Here is a 23,878-nt window from a genome sequence, read left to right as displayed (position 1 = left end):
CTGATAATAATTGTAAGAGACTGCTGGTTCCTTACTTCGATAATTAAAATTAGGTTTATGGGTACCTCTTTTTTGCTTTCTGACATTTGTGAGGTCACAAATTTACTAAAAAGGGGAAGATGTCATGCCGTGTTTTTCCGCGATTGTTTTTATTTGTGCATTTTAGTTTGTTTTTTTAAGATTGGTAGCATGTTTTTGGCAGTAACTTGTAGTTTGGTAAATGTTGTGTTAGGATATGTTGCATTCAGGCGGTAGCTGCTTTGGGGGTAGGATTCTTTGCTAAATTTCACCCGGCTGTCACGTGATCGGGGCTTGAAACTGGCTCAGCCCGGTTGGCATTCGGCCATGCGTTGCGAGGTTAGCAGCACGTGTCTGGTGGAGCGGTTATACGGGCAGGGCAGTTGCTGCGCTGGCGAATGTGGTTGGCTGGCGAGGAGAGAGGGCGACAGCACCGCAGCGCCCTCCTTGGCGGGGGCTATGGCCTAGCCGCACCGCGTCTTCGGTTCTTCTGGCTTGGGCTTTCACCCCAGACGGACGTGCCAGACGGGTCGTCCTAACGCTTTAGTTAAGGTCGGAGAAGACAGTGAGGGTGGAGGCTCCTCAAGAAGGCTGTAAAGATTTAGCTGTTTGAAGATAAGTATCCATTACCCACAAAATGTAGATTCAGTCATTTTAAACTTAAATTGTTGTTGGGGCCGCTGTGACCGAAGTTTTTCCCCCGTAACAATTTCGCATTCGTGAAATTTATTAATCTTGTTTAATAATGACTTGAGGGCTGATGTTAGTACCAGTCTAAACACAAGTTTGATAAAAACCAACCTAACAGTAAAGTACCATTTATTCCAAATTTGAGGGGCTAACAAGCCTTGCTTATTCCATAATCAGTTTATCTATATAATGAATGGTAAGCAGATCTTGTTTGTAATATTTTTTTTTAGAATAGAAAGAAAGAAATCAGTTTAAAACATTTATTTTGAATAAAAACAATGGTCATCCTCAACTTGAAGTGAATGATTCTTATATAAGTAGTAATTCCTTTCTGATGGATTTTTTTTTTGTGAGATGCTGTGCACAGTTCTGAAAGCTATCCAGGTACTCCACTCGCATACGCTCCTGTGCTAGTAAACTATGTAGGCACCCCTGATGCCTGGTGAGATTAGACTTACCACATTCCAGAGTGGTGAAGGCTTACTTTTGAATACATTAGGAGAACAAGTTGGTCAGACTGAGAGTTTAATCTTTTTTTCACACCCGTACTGTTATCTACACATTATCACTCAGTATCTTTCATACATTCATCCTTTCATCACATTTCATGTCATTATCATCACTTTCATAAAATCTCTTACTCATTCCATCATTCTGTGGGGCTCATGGAGTTACAATTTGATAATTTATTCATCATGTCTTGATATAATGTACCTGTTTACTATAATGTGAGAATAGGTTTGTTTTAATAGTTAATAATAATTGCATCTTTTTTTCCTGTTGCCATTGTTAGCACTTTTCTGCATCTTTTGTGCTAATACATGTTAGAATTGTGTTGAACATTTTTGTTTCAGAAAGAAATTATTGTCGTAGCTCTGCAACTCATCAACTTAGCCACAGTATTTAACTTTCAGTCTGGTTAAATAACTATTTTGACTATTATTCCCGCCTTTCATACAATTCTAATTGCGCTTGTTGTTTATGTTCTGCCAACATTTTAAAGGTTAATGCACTTAAGTTATTTTCCCTTGTGTTTGTATTTTATATGCAAGTCAGGCGCCATCGGCAAGCATGTGTTTACCTTGCATGATATTAATTTGGTGAGCACAGTTGGAGCTTGCAGCTCGGACGGAACTGACAGAGTGTGGTAGAGTGCAGTGAGTGAAGAGGGGGGTTCTGACCTGACGGCTTGCGAGGAGTCCTCGAGGTCGGCGAGCAGGTAGGCGCTCAGCTGCGGCGCGTGGCGCTCGGCGGGCAGGAACAGTGTGGACCAGTCGGCGGCGACCAGCAGGTAGGAGCGGAACAACGGCGTGTAGCGGTTCTCCGCGCCGCGCAGGTTCAGCACCCAGGCCACTTCGTCCAGCATCGTCAACACCAGCACGTCCACTTGCTGGGCGGCCATCTCCCGGCGCAACTCGCCCAGTTTCTGCTGCCATGTGGCGCCTGAAATCATCGTCTAGCAGCTTCAAGTGTGTTGATACTATAACACCTCCTGTGTCATCTGCCCTTAATCCCTCCATGCCCACCAGTCCTTCACCCAGCCTTGCTGCCATGTGACACTTGCAAGGATCATCTAGCGGCTTCAAGTATACTGACTAGAGTGAGTCTATAAACCCTTCTATATCATCTGTTGTCAATCCTTCCATGCTCTGTTGTCTATTACCACTGTACACACCATAACATGGCTATAGATTATTTAACATTTTTTTATTCAACCTAATATATTATTTATTATATTGCAAACTGTTAGAAATTTTCCAAGGTATTTTGAAATCAAATTTGGTCACTTTACTGATGGGACTCTGGGCTGGTTGCTTCTGTTCACTCGTCGGCGCAATTGTCGAGACCAAGTAACTGGGACCCGAGGCTGGCGCGGCGCGCTGCTGGCTTGCAGATTGCACATTATTTAGTAGTTTGTTTGTCTGGTCGTGCGTTGGCGCAGCCACTGGCCACGGTTACTGGGGCGCGCTGTCGCAACAGGCCGCGCGGTGTGGCCGCATGCCTGGGTGGAGAGGGTAGCTTGCTCAGCTGTCCTGGTTAGTTGTTTGTAAGTTTGGTTTCAATAACCATGTACTGTGCTGGTAGGCGTGGTGGTGCGCTGAGATTTAAGCTCAATTAAGAGAGAGGTCGTGGCTCACTCTGGTGGAGGCTATGCCCCCTGTGGCAACGAGTTGGTAGAGTTCTGGTTAGACCATGTAGAGTTCATTCAAGTTTCAAGGTTAGGAGAGGCCATAATGAAAGATTTAATGTGTTAGAGCGGGAAATGTTCTGCTTCTATAGAAACTGGAGTACCAAACTATCTTTTTTATTTGTAATAATAAATTATGGCTTTAGAAATTCTTAAGTTAATGCATCAAAAAGGGGATTAGGGTAGAGTTTGGTGAAGCTCTCTCTCACTCTCTTCCTTGTTTGGTAGTTCAGTAACTTTTTTATGTGTCTTTACTAAAATATAATTGCTGTGAATTTTAATTGTTATTTGACTCATTACCTGTAAAGACTACCTGTTGCTAGATACTAGTTTTGAACCTAAGAAATTTGATAGTAAATGTAACTTAGTTTTGAATTAGTGTTAAATTTATTTTTAAGTTCTCCATTCATTGACAAAATAAATATTCTACCACACAAATAATTTAAAAAACTACTTTCCCTTTGCCAGATTAAATATTTTAGTATTAGTTCAACTTATATTCCTTAAACAACGCTATGTATTACCTGATTTACGAGCATTTAGTTCATTATCTCAATTTATTTGCTAAAGATGAATGCCTGGAAAATTAATTCCAGCAGCAAACATTACATCTTGTTGTCACTAACAAGTAGCAGGAAAAACCCATAATTCAATAAGCGATGACAGGAAAATTATCTCATCTGACATACTTTCATTGAGGGTGAATAAATATATTAATTTATTTTCAATAAATTCCATTTAAGTGTGTTCAACACACTAACATATCATTGTACCTAAAAAACATAAATACCTACACTATGTGGCTTCTTACATGCCTAAAAATTCTAATTTTGGTTCGAAAAAATATTTTCAAATTATTTTCATGTTGAAAAATAGTTTGAAAGTATCAAAATAAAAATAAAATGAAAACATACCGCCAAATACTTATGTCTAAAGAACATAAAACACACTTTTATAAATTACTATTATGTTAAGAGAAGATATTCTATTTGCAACTATTATTATAAGATACGAAATAATCTTTAAACTAAGCAAATAAAAACTCCAGTGTACGATTGTGTATGAAGTGGCTTAAAAAAACCAGAAATTTTTAAGACTTTGCTATATTCTTTTTAATAAAGTGTAACAATTTTTATGACATTTCAGTAGTTGAACTGTCGTCATTTTTGAGTGCAATATTTATGTTTGTATGGAATTCTTCTAAAGTTAAAAAAACATGTTGAGACCATATACCTACTGTTGTTAAATTTCCAATTACCTTAATTATTAATATAATGGCTAAAACAGATTTAAACGTCAACGCAGATGTTTACAACCACATTAAAACTTTAAATAGGTCTAAGTAAACATTCAATTAACATAGATACAGGTCTAAATAGATATATTTTACCCTTAAAATGCACTGTTAATCATAGTTCATTTGTAAGCAATACAATTAAATTTAGAGGGCTTCATTTATGTGCACATCTGCAACTCAAAGTGCATGTTGTATCGTAACGCGTCAGAAGTGGCTGCCCAGTGGCGTAACCGTGATGCCACACTCCACTAAAAGTTACGTGGTTGTGACCTGCCACCTGTATTAAACGTGCCTTACTCACGTTTATACAAACCTCTCACTTAAATAAGTAGTTGAAATAGATTTTACATATTTGTATTGCCTTTTTTAGGGACATAATAAAATAAAATATCTTACTGGACTTTATCAGAGCACTTCTTCAATTATATTATTTATATTATAAACATTTGTAACACTGCAGTGATTGTACCGTGGTTATTTTTTATTTCATGCTGTAATCAATGCTTTCTTGAGGGCTGTATTTCAAAAAGAACGAAGTTTCTACAATTCGATCGCTTGCTACATAAGGTTAGGTTGACAATTAGTTTGCTACAATCGAATTTGGTTCTGATCTAAAGAATATTTTAAGCAACATAATCTTTCAAATAGTCTATAAGCCTTAATGAACGAATATTTTTCCGAAACGATTACCTCTGTAATAATAAGTAAAATAATCTTGACAAATGAGTTGTGAATGTATCTAAATGTAAAAATTATTTACAATTTATACAATTTATTTTCTTAATATTTATGTAAAAAAATATTTACCTGTGTAATCAGTAGATAAAATTGAAATGCTCTGGTTAGAGTAATCTGGCCTTGATTCTTCAGTCCCCCAGATTTCGTCCACAAGGTTTTGAGTGTACAATTTTAAACTGATATTGTAGCTATCTGTAAAAGCAAACATGTTGTGATCATTAATAAAATAGTCTAATAGGTAAAAAATATTGGGGCGAAAATACATTTTATTTTAGTTCCATGCTTTTTTTCGTATCTCCACCGGTTATAACTTAGATTGCGCTACAACGTAGATAAAGTGGAAAATTTTAAAATCTTTTAATTTTGTTATACTTTAAAGTAAGTTAGAATCACTATATATTGGAAGATTATGGTGGTTCTATATGCCAATGAGCTTACTTAATTTGTGGATCAAGGTATTCTATAATTATGTAAAAAATCAAATATGTGAAATATTCAGAAAATTTACTTAAAATAAAACAAATCAAATCATGATATATCTAAGGAACAACCGATAGAGATAACACAAACTATAAAACAATCCCAACTAGTGATATTATATTATTCGTTATTTCTTGTGCAATCCATTTTCGAGATGTCTTAGGCTACAATTTTCAAAATGTAAACCTTTTAGTGTGTGTGTGTGTGTGTGATTGAGGGGTAGGTTGTTATGATTTTAAGATTTTCTCTCTTTCTACCTTTCTCCATGGGCTACACGCTTACGACTTAAATGTGCTAAAATTCTAATTTATTGTTTATCAAGAAATTCAATAAAAAAAGATCATAGAATGGCCTTAGGAGTTTGAAGGGAGATTATGAGGGTGGAAGTGGTGAAGGCTTCACTAAATAATCAAAAAAACTTTTTTGCATAGACCGAGAATCGGAGCAAGAACAGGATTCCACCGATATTATCAGTAAATGAATTAGGGTTTTGATGAATTTTGTTTCTTTTTTTTCTCGTATTTCTAGCTAAATAATTACGAATTCCCAAAATTGTGGTCAATATGGTATCATCGGCTTACTGGAGGCTGGTAGTAGAAGAATACGTGACTCTTTTAGGACTTTCCACCATAATTATTAAAATTAATATTTTTTATATAAAATATTTTTTTTTGCGTCGATCAAGTATCGCACCAAAGACAGGAACAAATATATTCAATCAGTATATAAATTGCATATTTTATTGATGAATCATGGAATTTTTTCCTAATTTAAGCTGAATAATTATGCATTTACAAGATGGCGGATACTAGCACTCCTGGTGACAAGTACTGAAAATAACCATGGCTGCCTCCAGCAGACGAAAACAAGATGGTGACTATGATGTCATAATTTAAGATAGTGGCCTCCAGCAGACAATAACTGGATGGCAGATCTTAAATGATGGATGTGACATCATACTGGCTGGTATAATATCTTCCTTGGCATTAGTGGTGGGAGGTCAGTCTTGTCAGTTGCTTTCATTAAGGAAGAATCCATAGCTTTTTTGTAATATCGGGTTCTAAGCGCATAATTAATTATGTAAGTGCATTTTAAATTCAAATTTTATTAAAATATATCTAAATATTGTTATATTTTTTATGTGTCCTGATTTTATAGCATAATAATTACGGATTTTCAAGATGGCAGATGTGACACTATAAATTTAGAATGATGGAATGTTTTTTGAAAATTTTTTATGTAATATTTATAAATTTTAAAATTTTTCCAAACATTTTCTTAATGAAAATTATAGACGGTTTTGTTGTGAAGTAAGTTATGAGACAGACCACTTATTGCGTCTTTTTCTTTAGTAAATATGTTTGGACTTAAAACACATACTTTCCTTTCAATGACAAGATATTATTACACTGGAATTGCGCGAGAGAAGCCACGTGTCATTCGCTAGTAATTTATAACGGTGTTATGTTCGGAGGAATAAGAAACTCCTGACCTTGACGAACTATAATTAAATCAGTTAAAGTGTTATCTGTTCTCGATCTTGTATTCAGTAATTTATACTTCAGAATTTATAAAATGCCAAACTTGTCTCTGATCCATTTAAATAGCGCATATTAATATGTTAATATATATTGAATGAAATTTACAGCAATTAATAACTTCTGCACATAATACAATATTAAGAAGATTCAAAGGGTAACATTTTTGTCAGATATTTTCAAGACCTTTTATATTGTATCAAGAGATGCTTTTTTTAATAGGTGGATAATGATTTTATTGTGATTTAATGTAATTTTTTTTTAAGTATCATAGAAAGAAGTTTTCACACACTTGCATTCTAAAATTAAAAATGTGCCTAGAAACAAACAAAAAATAGGATTCTAATATAAAGTTTTGCAGTAAAATAATCGCAATAAATTGTTTTTTTAATAAATATCTTTGGTTCGCATAGCCATCCAAGGTATATATAAACTTAACCATATCCTGCTCTACTTCTAAGACTGAAGAGATGAACTGTCGGCCCTCACTGCCATGCTCCACGTCTTACTGAAATGGGCTTGCCAGGAGCTCCACTGAGAGAAGGTGGCGATCCTCGGGTCGGACGATACGGAGTCTCCGGCCTGCAGCTCTGCCGCCAGCCACTGCGCAATGGTGGGCGTCTGTGCAGCAAGTAGAGGAACATGTCAGTCGGTCGGCAGAGCGTGCAGGCGCGCACGTGTAAGCCAGGGAACCAAAGACTCACGGTGATGAAGCCAGTCTTCATCAGCAGCCAGTTGCAGTCCAGCTGCTCGTCCGCCTGGATGTAGTAGCGACTGTCTGTCCACAAGGCCGCGCGCTCCAGAGTCACCACGGCGTCCCCGGCGCCGGAGAACCCAGACACGTACTGCCGCCGCTCATCCCTCTCCGCCAAGAACAAGCTCTGTGGAGTCAGTCACACTCTGTGTCAGCATGTCATATTTCGAGTGAGTCCCAAGTTGGGCGTACAAATCTTTAAGTAACTCCAAAAGCCACCGCTGGCGGTCCTATTTTATCTGCACTACCTTACTTTCTTTAGGTTTATTTATCAATTTATTTAATGATATTATAAAAAAAACTAATGTCCCGCTCAGTGAGACTGATCACTGATGGTGTAAATCGGGCGCCGATCTACCTAATTGAAATAATCAAGTAGCAGGAATACTACCTATCAGGTTTATCTCACGATCTAACATTTAAATCAAACTTGAATCTTCAAAAATTCTATAATTCGGGTTTGCAGAATCTTACATCAATACTATCAACAGTGTGAAACTGCACGCACAGTGAAATTTGTTTGCACCGAACTACCCAGTTTATAAATACTGTTACGAACGCAGGAGACAAGACCGCGACATGCGCCAGGTTTGGAGCAGGCTGGCGGCCTGCGCGGCCGCTGACGTAAGGCATGCCACGCGTGCCTGGCCGGATTACAAGGGTCCTCGCTCCCCTCCGCTCCCCGCGCACCGTCCCGCCTCGGGCTATTGTCACCTTATAACGGCCTGGGAATTCCGGGCTTACAGAGGCCGCCGCGAGGAGTGGCGCGACTAAGCGTCACTGTTCTGGGTGTTTCGGGCGTCGGCCACTCCTGTTCGTTCGAGAAGGACCGCCGGCGGGTATAAAAGCCTTGACGCTGGCTTCCACTCGGAGGAACTATGACAATTTTCAATCCTCAGCCAGAAGCCTGGGCCAGAAAATACATTCATCTGCCACTATAATACATGTTTTAAAATGTTTTAGGTTAATATTTTAGTAATTCCATAGAAGTTTAACTTCTAACAGGTAAGAAAACACAATAGTATTAACTTTATGGAGATTATTTTAATAAATTTCCTTGTTGAAAATTAGGTCCAAAGCCGAGATTTTATTGGAGCGGTTTCTAATAGTTTCCAATGTCTGATTGTTTCGTGCTGATAATTTATATCTGCATTTGATGTTTGCAAGCAATGTTGACGATTCAGGCAGTAAGATCTAGCGGTGGGTGCAGAAAATATGTGTTGGATCCACATCCGGTAATTTTGGTATTTGATTAGAGAATATTTTATTTATCAGTTTATTTATCATGCTAGGCAAAATTTAAAGAATTCTACGTTAAATTTCGTGTCTTAAATTTGTATTATACGTTTATTTGCAACATGAACACTAAGAGAACACTTGAGTTTGCTCGTTACCTAGGTTAGAGTACTGAAAGACTGACTAACTTTTTTTGTGTTCTAGAATAGTAATAGCATGTGTATGCTGTATAGTAATAATTTACTGCCTCCAAAGCTAGAAGTTTGGAGATATTAAATTCCGTGGTTTTAATTGCTCATTTGTAAGCTTGTTCCTGGTTGTTGGAAACCCATTCAATTGTAGTTAATACTAAAATTTGAGTTAGAATAAATCTTGAGCCCTCAAAGGCAAAGTTGTGTGTATTTTCAGTTCTTAATTACAGTTATGACTTTGTAAACTTACAACATATTTATTGTCTGAATTCGTGTTAATTAGATCATGAGAAATTAAATAAGTCTGCATTTCCACAATACATCAGTGATACTGAGTGTAATGAACTAAGATTACGTCGTCGAGCTAAGGGACACACACTGGATGATTAGACTTTACCAGTTTGAATAATATCGTGCATCGAACTCATCCATCATATAATTAAAACCATCGACAACTTGGTATACTTTTCTGGGATAAAGGGCACTCGTAAATTACTCCGAGCTATGTCCCTAAACGACATCTAGAACAACAAAATTTTAGACACACGTTTGGTGTGGAAGAAGGTAAGTTGTTGTCTCAACCAGAAGTTACATGTGTAAAATTTGTTCGTTTTGTTATAAAAACGATTATGTGAGAATTTTGTGTCAAAAGAGTTTCGTATGTGTTCTAGGAAACCCTACTCAATTTAAAACTGTTTTACTTTTATCATAAAGTAATGTAAGGATTAACGTAAGGTAGTGCTTTTTGTAGGATTATAAAAATCCCAAATCACAATGTAACTTTCATTTGTAGTCATATGAAATTACAGTGGTCCTGTTTGACGTAGGGTCTAGTGTGGTCTACCACAATTTTGAGAAAGTTTATTATCAATTTAAATTCCATGTATATATTATTTTTAATTGAATGAAATTGATATAACATAAATATTTAACTTTTCCTTTTGGTTGACCATATAAAAAAATCTTTACACACTAATAATCTAGCAAAATAATACATTTCTTAAACATTTGGTTTGATTTAGTGTCAAAATTTGTGATGTAAAATTTGTGTAAGAAATTCAAGAGATGCATATTTAAGAAATAATTCATGCATTTCTATATATAATCTAAGAAACTAATATAAGTATGATTAGAGTAATTAAACATCATTTTTTTTAATATATTTGTAACGAAACTGAGAGTATAATAGTTACTTAATGATACCGTCGCCCACGGAAATCATAAGAAATCTTAAAGTAATTGATTATAAAGTAAAGTTCCCTATTAATTTAAATAACATGCGCAAAACTGCACTCTTACTCAGTGTCATCTAAGAGTGTATTTGGCTTTACAAATAGGTACATGTAAGGTAAATTCCTCCGACTGACCAAAGTGTTTGGAGTTCGCGACAATGTAAACACCAGGCACTTACTGAGTTGGCGTCCTCCACGCACCTGGTGGTCATCGCCATGTATGATAATGTAGGCGGTGATGTTGGCAACAACCATCTGTTGCCGCAGCCTGGCCAGCCTCTCGGTGGTGTCTTGTCGAGTGGCTGGTGGAGAGTCACCCAGCCCACAGGCCAGTCTGTCCTCTGGACCGGCGGCCGCCTCCACGCCAGAGCCCGAGGTCACGTGGCTGGCGCCTTCCCGCAGGCACCAGGCTGCCACTGTGCAACCAGACACACGTGCGTCGAGTGGCTGGTGGAGAGTCACCCAGCCCACAGGCCAGTCTGTCCTCTGGACCGGCGGCCGCCTCCACGCCAGAGCCCGAGGTCACGTGGCTGGCGCCTTCCCGCAGGCACCAGGCTGCCACTGTGCAACCAGACACACGTGCGTCGAGTGGCTGGTGGAGAGTCACCCAGCCCACAGGCCAGTCTGTCCTCTGGACCGGCGGCCGCCTCCACGCCAGAGCCCGAGGTCACGTGGCTGGCGCCTTCCCGCAGGCACCAGGCTGCCACTGTGCAACCAGACACACGTGCGTCGAGTGGCTGGTGGAGCGTCCCCCAGCCCACAGGCCAGTCTGTCCTCTGGACCGGCGGCCGCTTCTACGCCAGAGCCCGAGGTCACGTGGCTGGCGCCTTCCCGCAGGCACCAGGCTGCCACTGTGCAACCAGACACACGTGCGTCCCTGCGACACTGCTCAGCTCGGATGGTCGGCAGGCGGTTCACACCAACATTTCTGTACATTCTAGATCATATGATGTGCAATAACCTCGCCGGGGTTCTCGACAATGATGAAACCATCCAGGTTTGCTACATACATAAGACTAATTGTCTCATTAAAAAAATGAGCATCATAATTCTGTATGTTATGGAAAATGCCACCAGCTAATTCTTCTGCAGTCTAAATGCCAAATTACATTTAAAATGCACATAGCCATGAATATCTCCAGTCCGTTGGTCATGTTCCAGCACACATAGTGTCTTGTTACATAAATTGCAGTATGTTTGACCAGTCAACCATGCAGCAACAACTGGAATCTGGGTGCTCATGGGAATGGTTTTAGCATGAATAGCAGACACCTACTTTGTCATGTCAATCAAGGTGGAGACCATCTCAGCAACACAGTTGTCCCCTTCAAATGCACATGTCTGGTGATAAAAGCATCAATGTACAAACTAATAAAATGTTGCATGCATATGACACATGATCGTTCATCATTATGGTGCCCAGGTAAACAGGTGGACATCAGTGTTATGCCCTGAGGTGACCCCTCCCTGTTGCTTGTGTGTCTTTTACCATATTACTAGCTCTGGTCTTGGCACGCCATCCGGGAAGACTATGAAGTATGCAGCTTGCGACGCGGCTGAGAACAAAGTGTCCCTGTGAGAAAAAATGCTCCAGGGTCGACACCAGATATTATGTCAGTGGAAGGCGGTCATTGTAGTGAGGCTGTAGGAGACTTTGATAGAAGCTTTTAGGTTGCTGTGACAGCCATCCAGACTAGTATATAAACCAACTGTTTGTACTACCGGATTGCAGTCGCCCACCGAAGAAGATCGACACTCGCCGCACGTCGTTACGCTGCCCGATCACCATTGGGAGACCCAATATTGATATGACGCCGAGTGTCTTAAGTTATGTGTGGTGATAGAATTATTTTCAGAGTGGTGCAGGAGTTGATACAAATATTTTGGGGTGAATCATTGCAGAAATTCTGAGTCCAAGTGGAACATAGCCATTCTGTCACTGTGGAGTATTCGACACAAGGACTTAATGCATATGGTTGGACGTATGGACATCCAGGGCATAACTTATGTTCGGCAGTGGCTGTTGTCGTTTGAGCTTGTCGGTGATTGGCAGTAGTTGATGGAGGCGATCCAAGACACATAAGTCAATTATAATACCCCGAACTGGCTCACATAGTTATGTAAGTTATTTAACAGTAATTCCTCTTATGTCTTGTGAAAATGACTATACAGATTTTAACATACCACATAAGGGTGGTTATGAAAATAAGTATTTTCATGATTGGCGAGTTTGCACCACTCGTGCTTACATTTGGTTATGTCGGTATGAGAAGTTGTTTTTTGGAATGAAATAATAAGTGAAAGTGCTAACACCAGGTATAGCAGTACCTTATCAAGAGTACACAGACATCCCAATTTTGGGGCAGAACCAGAGAGTTGAAGTGATTGTCCTTATGTATCCGTCTACGTAGAGACTGGTTTTTGCGGACACGTGTTTGCAGACTTAGCCGGCTTACATGGAGCAGGAGGTGGACGACCGGCAGTTCTGAACACTGCTGTGGACTCGCTGGAGAGCTCGTTGTATGCGAGGCGAGTTCGAGAACGAGTATGCCTGCGGGCAACTACTACAAGAGATTGGTGAAATCATACCAGGCAAGTTACGACGAGTTTTAAGATTACAGTAAGCAAGTGGTGCTAACTTCGAGAGTATAACGTTTTTATGTGGTAATATGACTTCCTAATAAGACGATTAAATGCATATTAAGTAATATAAAGGAAAACTTAGAGTGTTAGTATTGAACTGTCAACAATGAGATTTTATAGTATTTTGTGTTCTTTTGATTTGACAATCATGTTAATGATGTTTATACAATTTGTCAAAGAAATATTTAATTGTAAATGTAATATTTTTAACTAGCAAGTTTTCATATAATTATTTTTTTGGGAATATTTCTGTGTAGAAAATTATGACCAATTCTACAATGCTCAATTTGTTTTTTAATTTTGATGTTTATTTTTAGAATCTTTGTATATTCTGTTCAACAGCATTTTGTGATCAATAATTATTATCCCCCCTCGCGATCCTTTGTGAAGCAAGTGCCTCTTTGAATCACTTTTTTTTTTGTTAGCCATCACTGCTGTTGATATTAATGAATAAAAATATGTTTGTTGGTCTATGTACCTCCTCTTTGTTTTCGAGTTTCCACCTAATCACCCAGTTTTCGGGACAGGCAACATCGATTTAAGAAAGGTCTCAGTGTTGCAACAAGCAACAAAGCTTCCTTCCTTCCTTCTTGGCAATGCTAGTTAATTCGAACAACTGAGATGATAATACTGAGCGAACGGCCATGTGTTCGTAGCACAAAACACTGTGCGAGTTCAACTTATCTTCAGTGGTAAAGTACTGAACACAGCGGTCGCACATACACTTCTTAACTTTATTCTGTGAGAGTTGAGGAAAAGGCAAACTGAACAAACTTTTCATTGTCACAAAATGTAGATAAGCGTACAAATAGCCAAAACATTGCCATGATGATCATGTCGCACAGAAACAATGCAGAGTGGCTGGACATTTGCTTCAGTGAGAGAGTTAAAGCCTTCGTCAATAATGCATTATTGATTGTCCATGCAAGCATACACATTCACTGATTTACTTTTGAGCACCCAGAAGATCTTAACCTAATACATCTATGTGAATAAAGTTATGTCTGTTATATCGAAAGCCAAGTAAGGATTACGATACGATCCAGTATGACTAACATTCCTAACCGTTGGTAACACAAATGCCATGTCAGCATATAGAAACCTATTATGGTCGTTATTGACGTTGAAACAAGCTTTAGAGTAGGTAAAAAATGCAAGCAACTTTGTATGTGTGGCCTTCCCAGTAAACGTTTGGTATGCAGTTTTATGAATGTCCAGATGGTTTACATGACTGAGCATCCATCCAAACCACGCAGAGAAAACTCACACACTCCATTAGTACAGGAACAAATCTGGAACTGAACATTTATGCTGGGTCCTCACTCATCGGTGAAAGGTATTATCGGTTGGCCCCTGAACGGGATCCTCCTTACAAAATTTCTCGGACTGAAAAGATATTTTTCAAAGGGAAGAAAATTGCACCAAATACAGAGAGAAATTGTTCCCTGCACCTGGAGAAGAATCGATTAATGTTGGGGTCAGGTTGTAAAACATCATTCGCTAGTCTGGAATCAACCAGTCAGTCCATGAACACAGAGTCTAATGTGATGGCCCACATGCTAGACAAGAACATTTTATGTAATTAATACTTCCGCCCCCTGTGGTCTTTGAATTATAAGATTAAGTAGTTAATCTTTATATTTCAGCATGCAAATCCCTTCTTCAAAATAGATAATAATAATTAAAAATATTCTAATTTTTTATAACTAAATCATAGGAGCTATGAAGTATGTAACTATCCACATTAGTTACAACCAAGACATCGCAAATTCTCCGATAAAAGTTTTTAAAAAAAATGAGAAATTTTAAACACCATGCTTTGGATGTGGTTTACAACAAAGAATTTTATTAAAATACCTACTTCTCATCTTGTTCAAATTCACTAAACAACTGATACCATTAATCGCTTCTGTACGCCTTAGAAGTTATACTAAAATATTAACCTGGAACTTTTTTTTAAACATGATATTACACTAAGCATATGTTTGTATTTTCTTTGCTTAAGGCGCCTCCCTAGTAAAAATGTTTTTAGCGTGCTGGACTTCTGGTCACGTGCTGCAGTTAGTGAATGGGCGGAGCGAAATATCCGAGCTTCTTGTAGGGAAGGGGAAGAAGCAAGGGGGGCTGAATAAGATGGTTGGAGGGGAAGGCTCTTTTATCATTGTATCTGCTGGAGTCCGGTTGCTGCGTTATCTGCGAACAAGGTCACGCACGGCAAGGCAAACAAAATAAGATAAGTGTTTCGCTCCAGGCTATATCAATGAATTGCAAATAACGTTAATTCGTGTTTAAAAGTATTTTTTTATTTACATACTACATAATTTAAGATATTTGCATTCATTACAAAAAATGATGTCACCAAAAATCAACGAATAGCTCGTGGTTTCAAAACGTCGAAGTCTACTCGATAAATGTGATTAAATCATAAATATTCTCGAACATTTTTAGTGTTGAATTAATATTCAAATAATGAATGGTTTTTCACGTACAGTCACATATTTATTAAAAATCTTCCGGACCGCGGCAAAATATCACGTCTTACTAATAGATTGTTTTCTAAAACTGGGAATAATAATAAGAAATTAAATATTTTTACTCCTAAAGATAAAAATAATTTTATTTGCAACAACTCAACTATAAACAAATTTTTTACCGACTTCCTGAGGAAAAAGTGCAAGCCAAACTCATTTCCCAATTCTGTAAGGAACAAAATAATGCCAGCAAGAAAACGTGCTCACCGACGACACATTGTCAACTTTGTATTCTAGGTCTCGGATCGTGTTTAGTTACACAATATTCTTTACGGACACAGCTATTACTCTTTTATGGCATTTATTACATGGTTACCATTTGATTTTTCAGCATATATATTTTTAAAACGATTTTATTGATGCACAATATGATTAATAAACGCACTGGAATTCCGTTTCGAGCTTTTATAGAGACTGTTTATGTGCGGTATTGATTTGTTTAGATGTTGCAAAAAGCGGGCTACAGGTGGATTCAGACCGATTCAGACGCCATGCTTATTCAGTCACGTTGAAGTCCACCTGAGTTCACAGATGATCGAAGTAGCTCGGGTGGTATGGAAGAACTCAGTGTGCACTGACCGTTGTGCTGAAGGTGTCAGTGAATGTATAGACGGAATTAATTTTCAGTGTTTAAGACCGTTATTTGGTGCGGTATTTAGGCTGTCAAAGAAGATTCAAAAGATGACTGCATTGATTTTTGATGAGAACGACTTTTTTGTCTGAAAAAAAAATGTCTCCAGCGACACCCCGAAATATACCGTTTCTATTGTTGGAATTTCTAAACAAATTATCTAAACCTTTTTGTTTCGTCACTATCACTAGCTGGTCTTGTATCACACGAAAAAGTGTATGTGTATTTATTTACAGTATTCAACTCATTGTCAAAACGTTAGTTATAGATTAGTCAAAAAATTTATATTTTTATTTAGAATAGAGAATAAGTAAGGTAGAATACAGTGGCTGATTTTAAATATAAAACTGGATAAAGTTTTTTGTTGCTCACAGATGTTCAGATTTTTTAATTCATTTAATTAAGATATATATTTTTTAAACCTGTTAAAATTGAACAAACTATTTTCTAAAAAGTTAAATAGCGCTTTATAAGAAACATATATACCCTTTCGAGAATATTTAAACGCTAATGTTTTAAATGTATGTCACTTGTGATAAAATGTAATTTAACTGCAGCAATATGCCTACTGGAAATAAAACACTACAATTCATAATTTATGATTTGTTTTTTATGGTCTGATTAACTACACTACACACGAGCAAATTTCAATAGACATAAAACTAAGGCGGGAGGGGGGAGGCTGGGTGCAGCTTACATTTATAATAAGTGGTGTGAATTTGCCACATAGAAAAATTAAAAGATGTAAGGATTTATAAAGATATATTTTACTTTAAATACTATAATAAAAATAAGTATTACATTTGAAAATAGGGGCAAGTGGTTTCCTTTCCATTGTTTGAAATGGATGTCACGTGCCACGGAATTCACGATGGTGCACCTGCATGCAGTTTACAACAGAGCATACTTATGGTAGTAAAATAGTATATTTCACTTAACTAAAGGTTGTGCCAAAAAATTAAGGATTTAGGCACGTTTTATTTAAAATTTTGTAATCTTAAATATTTTAGGAATTTTTTTTTTTTACTCATCTTATATCTTAATGGTCAGGCCCCCAGCCTCTGTTCACAGAGGCGAGCTCTTTTTTTTTTTCAGCCTAATGCTAGGTTAGCAGTCTGGCTAGTATTTCTCCCGCCTAGAGGCACGTCGGAGGCCGGTAACTTAATTTCTCCGCATGACCAATTTTGCCTACAGCAGCTCGTGGAGCAGTGCTGAGCCCTGCTAACTCTGTCACGAATCGGTATAAGGTTCACTAGCAGCAAGACACGATGGGAGGATCCCGTGGGCCTTGCGTCCCACAGACCATGCGTTTTTTGAAGCCATTCCCCCCCCCCCCCCCCTGCTCACCGCCCCTTTTTCTTCTCATAATTGAAGCCAGGAGCGATGACCGCTTGTGAACTCCTGGGGACGGTAACCCAATTCAAGGCCATCTCAGGCTTGACAGCCGCAGATACGATTCTGGACTTTAACGACATCTAGCGACGGCTGTGGTCACTAACGCCACTTGTGGGCGTCGGCAGCGCCGACACCAACGCTTCGCGCGGAAGTAATGACAACCTTTCTCCCCCTTATGTCTCGGGCCGCTAGGTGGCAAAACTGGTTACTCCATATACTCCTATCATTGACACACTCGTCGGCCACAAGTCGATTTATTAGTACTTCTTCTCGCCACCAAAAGATAGCGCCTCAGTCGCGCAGTCACTCCAGTAAGTTCTGATGTTTTTTATGCCGCACACCTTCGGGTGGTCTCGGTAATTTTTGGTTCAGAGCCTAACCCCCCTCTCATTCTCTAGAGATCCCACGCTTATTATATACTGATGATATCCCACGCTGAAGGGACTTCGGTGCGCGCCTCCTGACTGACTGGTACCTTCTGTAACTGCGATCTTAGGCGAATCATCGGCATCGCATCTCGAATTATGTAGTCTTCTCAGACTATAGGGATGATGTCCCTATCTAAAAATTAAGACTAACCAATCAGTAGTTTAGTTAAAAGTAGAGAAACTTAGTATTTTTTTTTATTAAATCATGAAGACTTCCGTGTCTACCGCGCATCGTGGTTCGGGTTTTCGGAGACGAGACGCCCTCTCCTGAGCGCCAGGACCAACACCCTGTTTTGGTAAATCTTAACATCATCCCCCCCTTTAATTTCCCTCTATTGGCCTTTTGCGCCATTTAAGTATACTGTCTGGAAACAGGTCTGATTCTTTGGAATTTGGACTTCTGTTTCAGACAGGGTTCCAAGTTTGGGGCAATCAAAATCCTCTGCCAGAACCTCTGGAGCTGGATCCTGAGCAGAATCCACCATCTTTAGGCCTACTACCTCGATCACCGTCTACCTACAGCCCCGGGTGATACCTTCCCGCTTCATTCCATTATTTTCTTTACGAATTCAAAAATAGTGTAACCCAGTTAAGACAGCGGACAGTTGAAGCAGTTCGAGGAGAGGAAATTATATAATGTTTTGCAAGGACTATATGTACAACCTGTAAAGTTAGCGATGTCTATTTCATTCATGTTCTTTAAATATTGTTATTTTTGTTAAACATTCAGGGCCGGCCCTATCGTAAATAAAGTTAAAGAATATAATATAATACCTAAGTGTAATTGTGAGGAATTTATGTAAGATCACTTATCAATGAAAAACAAATGTTACAAACAAAAATTTAATCTATAAAAAAAAGAAAGAACAATGATTAATAAAATAAGGAAGTCTATAGACGTAACTGTTGTTTTTATTAAGTTAATCTATAATTACGATCCTTTTTCTCCCTAGCGTTCGTAGGGAGTCTCTAAATTTGCTTTGTTTACTCCTAGTGTCGCCTCTGTTGTTGACTTTTATAGTTATTAATTGAGGGCTCCAGTATTCAGAGTTTCCAAATCCTTTTACCTACTTATTTAATTATTATTTAAGACACTTGGGGTATTACAAGGTTCTATGACAAACATAAGAAACACATTAAATGCCACAAGATGTAAATGAGCAATAAAAACCTAAATCAGCATGATCGTGGCTACCATCTGAGACGTCTTAGTTGTGTTTGTCAAGATACAATCGCATTTGTTAAAACTAGTGTGGCTATTTACAGACTTCAAACTTCCTGTAATTTAGTTATTGATAATTTAGTTGGTATACAAAATGAAGAATATTTTTGTATTCTTATTTTCTATTTCTTAGAAGGGATTTACGTGCTGAAATTGAAAGCTTTACTATACTTAAATATACAATTCAGAGGCAACAAAGGGTGAGGTATGTCTCATTAATTATGAAAGATTTGAATGTATATTCTTTCAAAATTACCTATTACAAGGATTTTAACACCTTTGGTGGACTGTCTTACTATTATTACGGAATTACTATATTTGCAGGGAACTTTTAAAAGAAATATACCCTGGATGATAGTTCTTTTTACTTATTTTTCTATTTTTCAGTTATTCCGTGCGATTGTCCTCCCGTGTGTTCCGATAATTTCTAGATACATAGCTATAATCAGACAAGTTACAAAAGAACCTTGGAAGAGCTGGGGAGGTAGGTGGCAGTCACGTGACCGAAGCTTCTGGCGGGGGTGGGGGCCAGTTGAGCTGTCGCTCGCTTCCGGTAAACAGTTGTCCGGTGCCATCAGCTCGCGGTCCTAGTTACACGATCCAACGCTATCCATGGCATCAACGTCGGGTCATAAGTCACGGATTTTAAGCGGCACGCCGTTGCGGGGACAGGCACGGGAGATTGTGTACAATGTGGCGACACATTTGAAAGAGCAAAAGCGATTACATAATTTGAAGTACAACATTGTCGAAGCAACAAGTGCTGCAACAAGGGTTTCTCAGTCAACTGTAAAAAGAATTTTGGCAGAAGGTAAAGTAAAAAGCAAAAATAGTTTAAGTTTTTCTACTCCCACGGGAAAGAATAAGGAGCGAAAAAAAAGAATCGAAGTAGATGACTTTACGTGCGGCGCTATACGGCGGAAAATTCACGAGTTTTACACCGTTAGAAAAACAATTCCAACATAAAAGAAACTGACCAGGGCATTACGAGAGGACGGAGTTTTAAATTGCAGTAGAGAGTACTTGCGGCATTTGTTAAAACGTATAGGATTTAGGTGGAAGAAATGCCAATCAAAAAGAAAGATTTTGGTAGAAAAACCGGAAATTTCTGCTAGGAGGGGGAGGTATCTACAAACAATTCGTAAATATCGAAATGAAGGTAGAAATATAGTGTATGTTGACGAAACATACCTACATGCAACACATTGCGTTAATTCCTGCTGGCAGTCGAGCACTGAAATAGGTGTAACAGAATCAATTGGCAAGGGGCCACGTTTGATAATCGTGCATGCTGGTGGAGAAGAAGGCTTCGTTCTAATGCTTTATTAATTTTCAAATCAAAACAAAAGACTGGTGATTATCATGATGATATGAACTACCAAAATTTTTCTACCTGGGTAAGACAGAAGCTACTTCCAAATTTACCTGAAAATAGTGTCATAGTTCTAGACAATGCCAGCTACCACAATGTCCAAATAAATAAAAAGCCTACGACCACTACTCTGAAATCTGGCATCCAAGACTGGTTAAAAGCCAACAACATTCAATTCTCAACACACATGACCAAAGCCGATTTACTACTTTTGGTAAAATCCCACCAAAGCACAAAAAGATTCAAAGTGGATCAAATAATAGAGGAGTGTGGCCATGACACCATTCGTTTGCCTCCATACCACCCGGATTTGAATCCGATTGAACTAGTGTGGGCAGATTTCAAAGCAAAAGTTTGCGAGGAAATATCTACATCTTTGGACGATAAACGAAAACTGTGTGAGAAGTTATTTTGTTCCTATACGGTGGAACAGTGGAAAAAGTGCTGTGATCACGTTAAAAACATTGAAGTCGAATATTTCAAGAACGATGCAATAGTGGACATCGAAATCGACAAGATAATAGTGAATCTTGACTCATCATGTGGCGAAAGTTCTTCGGGGGACACAGGATCTAGCGCTACAGAAACGGCCGAATGTCTGAACTCAGACTCGAGCTCGGAATAGGTGAGTCACGTTCAAATCAATTTTAACCGTACTTCCCTGTTACATATAGTAATAAATGTTTTTTTACTTTTACAAAAATTCCTTTGCAAAACTAATTGCCAACGGGTTTGAATCCCGACTCTGGCGTTCTTGTTGGTAACCGTGTTTTCCAGATATTAAACAACAGTTGATGTGATGGTTCCTAAACAAAGAACGACGCAAGACCGCAACATAGCGATTTTTAAACTCTCAACTTTCTAGCGTTTTTGTCTGGAGTGCCCGCCTTCTTAATTCATAACAAATCCTTTCCAATAATGTCAAATGCTCAAAATGTGTATCTCAGGCCCCGGGTTTACTTTTTCGCTGCGTTTATTTTATTTGTGTGTGGGCGTCTGCCTTGTTTGTTTTAATTGACAGTAAAGTTTGTTATTCGTGTTTGTAAAATAACTTGTTAAATAACTTACGTTTCCTTTGTAGACGATTGGCGTATTGGAAAAAGCTGACGAAATCCTAGTTCCCAATAGAGAAATCTCATTCAATAGTTATTACATTTAAAATAACTTAGTTTTTTTCTTGCCATCCTTTTGTCGTTGTGGGTTTTTTGTTTATATACTTAGCCTTACTCTTTACATTCTTAACAATAGGCGTACAACTTATACTGAGCGAGATGAGCTCACATACATACAAAAGGTATTAAAAACTTGAGTGTTGCCCGCGCAAAGCTGCGGCGAAGAGTTATTCTTCGTACAGAGTTTACTTTGCTACTGGCCAACTGCGTGGGTACGATACCGTGTTCGTGTAAGTCGGGCCGACGCGACGGGCAAGGACAAGGACGGAGTCACTCCCTCCCCCTACTTCCCCTCGACGGTCCTCGGGAACTCGCGCATGCGCAGTAAAAGGTCCAGCTCTATCTTGTCGGGTTATAGTCATTTATGTTACATTCTTTTTAACACCAATTTTGTTTTAGTGTTTATGATTTTGTCATTGAGTGTGTGACAGCACATAACTACTATTCTGACAGCTAATTGAGTATTGTTCAGTAAGTATTATAGTTTTCTGAATTGTATCTATGTTTGATGTTCAAGGTACGAGGTTCTGTTCGAGTTGTTCTTCAATGTGTGTCAAACTTGAAGTACCTTATTGAAATGATGCTCTTTCCAATTGTGTTCTATTTCAACAACCACTGTTTCGGAAAGGTGATTTACAGAGTGACTCGATATGTGGACAATGAAAGCGGTGCCTGCATTTATAGGGGTCAGAAATGTTTATTGTTGACATTTGCCATTGTTAGACATAATATGACTACCTCAACATCAAGACACTTCAAGATGATGTCCATCGAAGCATTTCTTATTTATCGGCTAAGACGTAATTTTATACTTACTTTGTTTTTACTTTAAACATCGCATTTGTAAAACTTACAAGCTCCTTATAGTATATAAGTTTTAAATGTTTGAGTTCATGTCCTGATGCAATTTTAATTGACACAGAAAATGTTTTTTTTTTTAATTTTATTTTAAATAAAACGAAAAAATAAATTTGTAATCAAGGATATATCATTTTGACTCTCAGCTTGTATTAAAAAAAAAAAACAATTGTTGAAATTTATGTTTAGAATCTTGGGTAAAAGGTCTACCTGCCACATTTTAGATGTGGGTTATTCTTTCGACTTTAGGGATGCGTTGATTCATGGCGTTCACATATCATCACGACGAGAAATGTGTACATTTTGTACTTAAATAATTTATGAATTTTTGCTTTTTGTGTTAATATGAGTAGATTATATTTTTTTTTTTATTTTGAGATCTGCATATGTTTTTCTTGGTTTTTGGAGGTGGTGTTTCTAGAAGTTAGTTTCTTGTTGCTCGGTGGGTTGTCCGGCAATGACTTATTTTTCTGCATATCTGAGAGTTTAAAAACGCCTTGCTTGAAATTATAAATTATAGTTTCTAAAGATAAGTGTAGAAGCTTGTTATTTATAAATGTTTGTGCAAAGTAAATCATCTTTTAATCATTTTGTTTTGTCAATTAGTATGTTGAGTATTATGTTGAAGAAAGACTAAGAATATGATGCTGGCAGCAACGAAAACTTATTTCCTTCTAGTATACTTCTGGTATAAATCCATGCATATATTTCTAAAACCTACAGCTTATTTAACAAGCATTATAAAATCTTAAACTGAGACATACAGTGCTTAAATACTCTTGTGTTGAACCTATTTAAATCATGTTTAAGTACTCAAAGGAAAATATTCACTTACCGATCAGCACAGAAGCTGCAGAAGACCACATATTTCCATTGACTACACCTACTTAGAATACTGTATATTAGGTTCTTAAATATTTTACCTGCCTCCTGTTATCTGCTCGTGAAATAGCTTGTTTGTTAAAGTGATCTCCCTTCATGTCAAAAGATATTTTTATCTGTGAGCAATAAAAAAGGCTTTCAGAAAAGCTTATCAAACTTAAAGAGCTTTTCTTAGATGACGTGAGCCATCAGAGAATCGAGCTCAGCCATAGTGCATCTATGGAATGTTACTGTATGTGTCCCCCCCCCTCCCCCCAGTAACACCACGGTACACCAACAGTGAGCTATGCACATTTGATACTTTCATTCCTCTTCAGGTGAAGTAACAAAAATGTTTCAAGGACAATGTCAGTAATATGTCCGTAGGCCTCTGATCCCATTC

At 38.1% G+C, this 23,878-nt stretch overlaps 1 protein-coding gene across 1 annotated transcript in view; it reads right to left on the bottom strand.

Annotated features, from left to right (window-relative positions):
- The window catches only part of LOC134536502 (xaa-Pro aminopeptidase ApepP-like), an 87,796-nt gene extending 64,245 nt beyond the window's left edge, over positions 1 to 23,551 (bottom strand). The window contains exons 1-6 of the mRNA XM_063376224.1: positions 23,450 to 23,551; positions 10,564 to 10,778; positions 7,654 to 7,830; positions 7,459 to 7,570; positions 5,001 to 5,123; positions 1,890 to 2,151 (exon numbers count right to left, since the gene is read on the bottom strand). Of these exons, the coding sequence (XP_063232294.1) occupies positions 1,890 to 2,151; positions 5,001 to 5,123; positions 7,459 to 7,570; positions 7,654 to 7,830; positions 10,564 to 10,778; positions 23,450 to 23,480 (920 nt within the window). The 5' untranslated portion in view covers positions 23,481 to 23,551. The remainder of the gene's footprint in view (positions 1 to 1,889; positions 2,152 to 5,000; positions 5,124 to 7,458; positions 7,571 to 7,653; positions 7,831 to 10,563; positions 10,779 to 23,449) is intronic.
- Between the last annotated feature and the right edge of the window lie 327 nt (positions 23,552 to 23,878).

The sequence above is a fragment of the Bacillus rossius genome, chromosome 11, assembly GCF_032445375.1.
Source record: "Bacillus rossius redtenbacheri isolate Brsri chromosome 11, Brsri_v3, whole genome shotgun sequence".
NCBI classification, from domain to species: domain Eukaryota; kingdom Metazoa; phylum Arthropoda; class Insecta; order Phasmatodea; family Bacillidae; genus Bacillus; species Bacillus rossius.
The sequence above is the reverse complement of the archived record's forward strand: the minus strand, read 5'-3'. Positions and strand labels throughout refer to the sequence as shown.